The following is a 9,119-nucleotide window of genomic DNA, read 5'->3' on the forward strand; positions in this document are numbered from 1 at the left end:
AAATTGAATTTTAATCATATGTATCTCGACACGAGATCTCGTTCCTCACTTAATAACTTCTAGGAGGAGCTAAGTTATCTTAATAGAAACTTTATTCAAAACTAATTGAATATTAATAATAAAAAATTCGTGTCGTATATAACGCTAGAAATACGTTAAGTTATCGTGAAGAAAGAAATACTTCAAATTCAATGAATTTTTGTCGGTCAAGCGATGATTCCGAGACACCCCGTATATCAACGCGTGAAACGTTCGCAGATTACATGTAATAAGCTGATTCACCTGTGAAAGCCGCGATATCCCACTTATGCGTTTAACGCGCTACGTACGTCTATAAATAGAGCATGTGCCTCGCGAGAGTGTGGGTATATGCCTGTTCGTCTCGATGCAGCGTTATTATTTATTACGGAAGAATCGCGGCATAGAGCGTTTCACAACATTCCGCTTTACAATACGGAATAACAAGCACAAATATTGCCGATCGATCCGGGACGATTTTATTCTAGGTTCCGGTTCAAGAGAAAAAAAAATATCACCGCAATTTTATCCCAAATTGTTCAAGTTAAAAGGAATTTCGCGCGTTATTGCGATTCACAATAGAAACAAGCTGCACAAACGAATATAAACACGATGCGTCGAAATATGTTTTTGTTTTACGTTGGATCTCGCACAAAGTTGTTACGTCAGTATTCTAGGGATTACGTTTTTGATATTTAGTCATTGGAATCGCAAATGTAATTTTATCGTATATTATGTTGCAATTTATTTTATTATTATATCGTCGTTTCTTTTGGCAAAGGACTGAGTCTTATTCGGTTGTTTCCAGAATGTTGACCACAAGATGAAATTCCGCTCCAAGAAGGGCCAGCTGCCGTTCGTCGAGCTGAACGGCGAGGAGATCGCGGACAGCACCATCATCCTGCGGGAACTAAGCCAGAAATTCGGCAAGGACCTGGACGCCGGTCTCACGTCCGAGCAGCGAGGCGTCTCCCACGCCATGATATCGATGATCGAGAACCACCTCGTCTGGGTTGTCGCGTGCTGGCGCACGAAGAACCTGGATCAGGTGCTGAAGGGCTACAAGGTCAATCTGCAGCTCGCCCTGGGATCGCGTATCCCGAACGCCATTCTGAACTTCTTCTTCAAGCTCACGTTCGGACGCAAGGTAAGCTTCGCTTTGTCGTTCGCCTTGTGATCTCGGTGTGACCTAGCATACAACTTGGACGTTAGAAATCACTGAATGACAATTCACATTTCACAATTTCCGATCCATTCAGCCGTAATAATTTATTCGCACCTATATACGTATTTTCGTGTACGACTTATTTGCATATTTCCATAATTATATTCCACATTATTTCCACCATTATTAAAAACTAAGGTCATGCTGTATGCGAAAATAATTTTACCCCCTCGACCTTTTCTCTCATTCATTTCGTCGAGACCGCACGATTTCGTATGTTCGCGTTTTCTCGATTAGCTGTGCATGTACCACTCACATTTTAATGCTAGTTTGCATTCGTGTAAATACTGACTGTAGTTTTGTCATTGCACAATTTTTGCCAGTATTTAAAAATATGCCTCTCGCACAGCCAGTCTCATCCAGCAATCACTTTAAAGCTGCCTTAGTTGAGTCCTGGTCGAGGTTTCCGCCTATTAGATATTAATAATATGGAATATAAGGATAAATGTGAAATGCAAGTTTAGAACGATGCAAACCTTGTTGGATATCCGCTAAAACAAGTCTGATTTCTAAAAACATTATTTTCGTCTGAATTGTACTTCGACCAAGTTTCGCTACTTACACGTTATCACAATGTTTACTTCATGCTATCTCCAGAATCATTCATAGTATTCGCTTAGAGTGCACAAATTGCCACTTGCGGCCATAAATGTGCTATGAATGTGCTAACTAGAGGTAGTATCGCGACGAGGAAGCGCAATCGTAGAACAAAATATCGTGACCATTTGTAGTGAGATGGTAGTTGGATTGGTTGCAGGGCGCGAGGAAAGTGAAGGCTCAGGGAATGGGTGTGCACAGTCCGGAGGAAGTGTCCCAATTCGGCTGTACTGATCTCAAGGTGCTCTCGGACACGCTCGCCGACAAGCCCTTCTTCTTCGGGGACGAGCCGACTACCGTAAGTGTCGTTAAATCCGTTAACATGTTGCCTACGGCGGTCAAGAGTTCTTACGTCACGTATCACGGTGGTACGTTCCAGCGTGATATTTGGTTCGCTGTGTAAATAATAGTTTCAGTTACATGTAATCTGATGCCGGAGGTAATATCGGTGAAAACCAGTGCCGCTCGTGGCAAAACGGTGCTCTCGTGGTAGTCGCTTTGTTTTCAATTATCTCACAAATATTGGACTGAGTAAATAGCAATTGTTGGCTCGAATTTTGATGGTTTTCGATTTTCCAGTCGAGTAAAAATTAATTGGTTTTAATTAATTGAACTTGAAGAAAAACAATTAGATAAAAATATCTTATTTAATATTGAAAGTTCTACCGCGCAAAAGATTGATAGAAGATATAGATTATGAGCTACAATTTCAGCAATCTGTGTAACTGATCCCTCGGTGGCGATCTGTTTGGGTTTGTGCAGATGGACGTGGTAGCATTCGCGCATCTCGCTCAAATCCTGTACATCGACAAAGACACGCCGTACAGCCTGCGAGACTACATGGTCGAGAACTGTCCCAACTTGGTCGGGCATTGCTCGCGCGTTAAAGAACGATGTTTCCCGGATTGGGACGAGATCTGCTCCAGCCTGGACATGAATACGCATCTGCCGAAGCCCGAGAAGCAGGAGGAGAAGGAGGGCAAGGAGGAGGCGAAGGAGTCCAAAGAGTCCAAGGAGGAGAAAGAGGGCGACAAGGAGAAGGCGGACAAGGAGGAGAAGGAAGTCGAGAAGGACAAGGAAGTTGACGAGAACAAAGAAAAAGAGAAGGACGGCAAATAAGCGGTCTCTCGTTGTAAAGGGAAGTAATAAGTCGTTTCAAGGATTTAAAGAGGCGAAGAGTCGCGAAGGTGTATTGGCAAATGAATAAAGATAGAGATAAAGAGAGAGAGGGATAGTTGGCGGTAAAAGTGTGTGTGTGTGTGCGTGCGTGCGTGCGTGAGCGTGGTTGCGTGAATGCGAACGACGACGGAGACGAGGACGATGTAGAAAGCACGTACAGAACGATGACGAGGGAAGGGAGTTGCCGGAAGTGAGAGATTGTGTGCTGGAGAGAAAGGGGGAGAGAAAGAACGAAAGGGAGAGAGAGAAAGGCAGAGAGAGTGTGTACGTGTGTACGTGTGCGTAAGAGAGAAAGCAAAAAAGAAAGAGATGAGGTTTGGGACTAGAGCTCTCTACTTATACGTATAGATATTAATAGACTCATGTATAATGTTAATACTTCGTTTATATACGTTCAATGCGCATCACGCGTTACTTCACATTGACACACTCGAAAACACACACGACCGGAACGACTATTCTCTAACCCACACACGCCCTTTCTCTGCTCTGCTAAGGACAAACGAAAGAAAAAAAAAAACAAAAAAACGGGGCTATCTCATAAGTCATTAGAAACGTAGGATTGCAATATACGAACTGCAATAGTCTGACGCAGCTGGGGTCTTTGTCGACAGTGGCCAAATGCAATATAGCGTTAACGCTATAAGATAGAAGTAGTTACGGGAGGAGAGGAAGAGAAGAAGAAGCGAGGGGGTAGAGTCGCGCGAACGGGCATACCGATCCCCGCCTTCTAAGGCGTCTCCTACTTCGCTTCTCTCAAATGATCCTTGCTGTGCATAAGTTACCTTGCGTCCTGCGCGCAACGTAACGCAATCTTCTTTTTAATTTAGTTCACGTTAATTTCCCTTTTTTTAATACGTTCACACGTGTATCGCGCGTTTTTACTTTCGCTTTCGTATCGTGTTAAATGACGTTTCTAAAAGATTTTGTATGACGAGAGATTTTTTACGACGTATATCATTGAGAGAGAGATTGTCTATCGAAACCATCTGAGGAAGCACCGTTGCGTCCCATAGCCGGTTCATCGACGCGATCCGAGATTTTTTTATTACGATAACACTAATGATAACGCTAATGTTAACGTAACAATAATATTAATAAGAGAATGTGACAACAATAATAATATTAATACTAACCGTATAATAATGATAGGAGGAAGGTAATCCGATGTCCATCCGCGAAAACGTAATGTTGGGTCATCGATTGACTGAATTACTTCTCTCTCTCTCTCTCTCTCTTTCTCTCGTGTTCTTTCAACAATCGAATCGAGAGTCGAGTCACGCCAATTGACCAGCTTAGCAACGGACGTCCTCAGACAGCCTAATGTAGAATGCAAATGGAGTTGAGCAGGCCGTACGGAAAAGTGGTTCGATCCGCTCTTCCGCCTGGCCGTAAATCCCCGTTTGCATTTCAGCATCATCTCGAAGCGCGTGCAATCAAATTTTACTTTTAACGACGACACTCATTCCTATATTTCGTACGGACTATACGATTTGCAGCCTTTTACGATCACTTTTTAGACAAATGGGTAAGGAACCGCGATAAGCGAGATGGACGGCACATATTATTACCTATTATTTGTATATTATAGTATATATGTAGACGCGCGCGCGAATGCAGTCGGACTTAGATACGCGATGAAGATGCCATTCGTGTATAGCAGAGTCGTAATATTTCGTCCCCTTATCCACCCATTCCTTGCTCCCTCCAAGCTCTTGCGTTTTTTTCCCCTCTTTTTATACCCTCTTTCTTTCTTTCTTTTAGCGAAGAGGCACAGGTAATGTTTTGATCTCTTTTCCCTTGGTACTCAAAACGCTGTGCTGCCCACACGTATTTTATTGATATACGATTTTTCGGACGTGTTAAGGAAAAAAAAATTACCTTGCGTAATACAAAGTGTCTTTCACGCATCGAAAATCGACAATTTGATGTATAACGGGAATTGAAGTTTTTTCTACGAACTGCGTAGCGGCTGCGTAGTTTTTCTACGGCAGCTGAACATATTCCACGAGAAGACACGAGATATATTACATTTAAGTAGCTTACTATATTATTGATAACGATTATAAATATATATATATACATACATCTATGTATATATATATATATATATATATGATCACGTAAAGAAAAAATGATGAAAAAAAGATTAGTGGATGATGCTGTTTATACTTAGGACGGCGCATATGTTTTCACCTGTGGTTACATATTATTATGGATTATTACGTGCGAGTAAATAATATAAATTAGAGAATGGAAGAAACATTTGGACAAGAGAGACCATAACGTTGCAAGCACAGTAGGTAGGCCCACTCAATACAGTAAGATTATTATAAGAGGAATATTAATAATTATTATAATATGACTGCTCGTTTTATGCTCGGCGCTATACATTTCATTGTCATTATTATATCACCATTTATTAACGATATACATACGAACAAATAAAATGTGTTTATAAATATGAAGCGAACTTTACGTAATCTGTCGACGTTTATTGCGATCTGCTGTCCAAATCTCTTCAGACCATCGGACCACACTTAGGAAACACTATAATATGCATTCGCTGCAAATCGTAATAATGTGATCGTAAGGGAAAGGGTCAATCAATCAATAATCCCAATTTAGGATCACTAATTATTTATTACCTGAACTTTGAAGACATACGTAACAGTGAAGTATCGAGAAGTAACATTTGGATCGTTTATCCACGAAGAAATTCGTTTCATGCGCGTCGTAAATTCCACCATTATTACTACGTTAGATGCTTTATAGACTTCCGTTCGAAATTCACTTTTATTTCGTATTCTGGGAACGTTCTATTCGGCACGGAGATATGTTTGATATTGCTATGACTCAATAACTCGATCGAAAGTCTCGGGACAGAAGAAATCGGGACACGTTCGTATTGCATCTAAAATTTCTTCATAAGCACCCTATATGACGTACTAACGGAATGGATAGCGATCGTGATAGCGTGGTGAAGTGTAAACGTGACTGTTTTATTACGTTCGCCTGACGTCTCTGGCGATAAATATTGCTTATTCGCTGCCGAGTTACTTGAGACTTGAGATACTGTACACACACTTACGTTTCTCTTTCGATCTCTGTGCGCGTTTCTGCCAATTATTTCACCTTTAACGAACCAACAGTATCAACCGCCAACCACTACAGATCATCAATTTTATAAATTACCGTTAGTTTCATAAATGATCTACTTATTCGTATTACATTAAAATCTCGCTTTAAATTTCGTTTCTGCTATTTAAGACACATACTTTTTTTTGTTAGTTGACAGCGAGCGCGGTAAACGGCTGCCTAATTTATTTCCGCAAGAACTACTCTCTTGGGACAATATATAATATTATTTATTTATGCAATTTAAAGTGCAGGTAGCGGTTGACTAATTTGAATATAGTGACGCTTTTTAAGAGTTCTTCTTAAGCCTGAATATTATTTAGGACATACAAATTATATATCATTTTCAATCTTTCTTCTTGTATCTAAAATAAGAGTTTAAATACGTAGATAAATAAAGCCGCTAATCAAATCATTACCGTCGACTTGCCGTACAGAAACGATGCTCGAATTGGTCGGTAAAACTACTTTTGGTACCCATATAACGTCGCTACAAAAATAATTTTCTTTGTTCATCTCATCATTCGATTCTGTACGAAAAGTCGCCGGTACCGTTTACGCCTAACGCCGGAAAGGGCTTTTAGTTACAAAAATAATAACACTTTGTCTTATAAGCCTTTCCACCTTGGAGAGGGATCTTCTCGGTTTTCCATACACCGAACTTTGTACGCTCGACCCAAGTACAGTTTCGTATGATTCCTCGAAATGCCGATATCGTGCCTTTGATAGAACATCGGATTGGGAAAATTGCGATTCGGCCGTCGGGAGTTTATATTTTTGTCAGCGGATAGACGGGATGCTCGATGCCGCAGAGAGAGATAAGGTAACACTCAGAGGGCTGTACTGGTTGTAGCTGTTGCCGTCGACTGCACGCCGGACTCTGAATTCGGTCGTCCGGCGTGTGGCTACAGCTACGTGGACGCGGCGAGGCTGATGGACGTTGACTCGGTGACGGCCGACCTCGGCTTCACGTCCAGGGAGTCGTACAACGGGAATTCGCAGCACAGGATGAACTTGAGGAAACGCGGCACCTCGACGTAGATAGCCGGCGGTATCGGTATCAACGGCGACGTGGATTGCTTGTAGTAGCGATACTCCGCGTTACTGGAAACATTTGCATAACGTTGAAGTATGAATGATCGAAACTCGCATGAACATACAATAGAGCATAAATCAGCATTCATTAATATTTAAATAACTTCTTAATTATTTATCTTTAAATTATTATGTCTTTCTGATTACGTTGAAACTCCAATTTCTCTCAATAAGTTAGTACATACAATAAATATTTATTTTATATTTAATTTTGCTGATAGAATACTATTTTTTTAAGCTCGCAAAAATTCTCAATGCACTTCTGCGACACTCACTCCCGGTATCTCTCGTCCGATGCCTGTTCCAACAACGGCATCCCTGACAGAAATAGAATAATAAACGTCGTGAAGATCGGAGATGCAATAGCGACCCATTCTGCTCCTTCGATGACGTTTAAGGATATTAAAAATATCCCCCACCAGACGACGATCTCGCCGAAATAATTTGGATGCCGGGAGAGCCTCCAAAGTCCTAGAAACGTTAACTTATAAATGACAACGGTCTTCAGCAAAAAGAAAGAGAAATAATGTTATCGAGGTAATTGGAGCACAGCCAAGCAATAAGTAAGACGCGAAGAAATTTATCGGGTCTCTTGGCGAGCATTTCCAGGTCCGTTTTTCGGTTGCAATGACATAAATCTTTGAATAAAAAGCAACATGTAGAACTCGTAATAATATATATATTTTTAATATATATGAAAATCAGTTTGACGAATATTTTTCGTCAAAGCTTGTCTTAGTAATGAAATCGCACAAAACATGTTTATTAAAATTTTACTTGCAGCATAAAGGATTTAACGAAGTTCGGCAAAAGAATTTTCGGATATACGTGCATGGTCGGAGAGTAATCTCACCGTCGTTACACCACTTTCCATTGTTCACCGGGTCCTGCTTGAAAGCGAACTTTTGCAGATCGGCGTAGGTCTCGGCCAGCAGGCCGATGAGGAAGAGGCCCGTGCCGGCGCTGTCAAGTGTCGTCATCGTCTTCGGTGCGGGCGGTATTTTGTGGCGCGGAGAATTGATTATTATCACAGGCAGGCTGACGACGTACACCCACACGGCCTGCGAACCGTCAAAGCGTGCCCTTCGATATCAATAATACCCCCGCGAAGAAGAAACGGGTGGCGTGCTCGCGAGCGAGCGAGCGAGATACGGAGACACGCGGTCTGTCTACTTCACCTGGAATGTCCAGAACACGGCGAAGCGGATCACGTTGCTGCGTCGGTCGTCGAATCTCTTGTCGCGGCCGATCTTGATGATTCGGTACAGGAGGTATCCGGAGAGCCGCACGCCCCACAGGCACACGAACACGGTCACCATGACCTGCCGGCTGTCGTACGTCTACACGGGGGAGGAGAGAAAAAGATTACGTCGTGTGTTATTTACACCGATGCGGATTCGTGACGCTTGTAAAACGACTGAGATAGAACGAGCGTCGTATAAAAAAAAAGTTTATAGACAGGCACAGGTCATCCGTTAATAGGTATTAAATATATCTTGCCGTTTTATTTATAGCACCGGCTTCATTGAGGGTAAAACTGTCGATGATAAAATCTACGGTGGGGCAATACGCCGCGGCAATGCGTCTCAAGACGTATATTCGAACTTCGAGAGAGAGAGAGAGAATTGATCTGAGAATGATTTACGAATTCAAGTATCGCGTAATTATTATGAAAGATTATTTACAGTTGCAATAAAAATCAATATAAGTTGACTATATTAAACTTGTAATCGAGTAATGATAATTAATAGCATTAGTAGTAATTAACCCTATTCACTTCAACGTATTTTCCGCCCTTTTTAATCCTCGCATCATAACTCACGAACGAATTGACGAAATTTAATGTTCCAAAGCGCAAATTAAAGCT

The 9,119-nt window shown here is 41.6% G+C and overlaps 2 protein-coding genes across 3 annotated transcripts; one reads left to right on the forward strand and one right to left on the reverse strand.

Annotated features, from left to right (window-relative positions):
* Positions 1-801: 801 nt before the first annotated feature.
* LOC112452073 (failed axon connections) lies at positions 802-5,487 on the forward strand. Of its 2 annotated transcripts, none has more exons than XM_025012101.1 (3): positions 802-1,165; positions 1,986-2,138; positions 2,603-5,487. In XM_025012101.1, exons 1-3 carry the CDS (start codon positions 842-844, stop codon positions 2,957-2,959), a joined length of 834 nt encoding a protein of 277 aa, XP_024867869.1. In that variant the 5' UTR covers positions 802-841; the 3' UTR covers positions 2,960-5,487. The 2 variants fall into 2 exon arrangements, with proteins under 2 accessions (XP_024867869.1, XP_024867870.1); XM_025012102.1 differs by having other exon boundaries at positions 803-1,165; positions 2,001-2,138.
* A 155-nt stretch (positions 5,488-5,642) lies between these two features.
* LOC112452074 lies at positions 5,643-8,829 on the reverse strand. The gene is made up of 4 exons (XM_025012103.1): positions 8,431-8,829; positions 8,106-8,313; positions 7,528-7,723; positions 5,643-7,261 (listed from the first exon to the last, which is right to left on the reverse strand). Exons 1-4 carry the CDS (start codon positions 8,569-8,571, stop codon positions 7,069-7,071), a joined length of 738 nt encoding a protein of 245 aa, XP_024867871.1. The 5' UTR covers positions 8,572-8,829; the 3' UTR covers positions 5,643-7,068.
* Positions 8,830-9,119: the final 290 nt, after the last annotated feature.

The sequence above is a fragment of the Temnothorax curvispinosus genome, unplaced genomic scaffold (assembly GCF_003070985.1).
Source record: "Temnothorax curvispinosus isolate PA1 unplaced genomic scaffold, ASM307098v1 QBEX01002933.1, whole genome shotgun sequence".
NCBI classification, from domain to species: domain Eukaryota; kingdom Metazoa; phylum Arthropoda; class Insecta; order Hymenoptera; family Formicidae; genus Temnothorax; species Temnothorax curvispinosus.

Bases quoted from the DNA above. Each gene is read 5' to 3' on its own strand.
- LOC112452073 (XM_025012101.1), top strand. From the start codon at position 842: ATGAAATTCCGCTCCAAGAAGGGCCAGCTGCCGTTCGTCGAGCTGAAC. The intron at 1,166-1,985 runs GTAAGCTTCGCT...GTGAGATGGTAG, and splicing joins AGCTCACGTTCGGACGCAAG to TTGGATTGGTTGCAGGGCGC. The intron at 2,139-2,602 runs GTAAGTGTCGTT...GGGTTTGTGCAG, and splicing joins TCGGGGACGAGCCGACTACC to ATGGACGTGGTAGCATTCGC.
- LOC112452074 (XM_025012103.1), bottom strand. From the start codon at position 8,571: ATGGTGACCGTGTTCGTGTGCCTGTGGGGCGTGCGGCTCTCCGGATAC. The intron at 8,314-8,430 runs GTGAAGTAGACA...GACGGTTCGCAG, and splicing joins CCGTGTTCTGGACATTCCAG to GCCGTGTGGGTGTACGTCGT. The intron at 7,262-7,527 runs GTGAGTGTCGCA...AAATGTTTCCAG, and splicing joins TCGGACGAGAGATACCGGGA to TAACGCGGAGTATCGCTACT.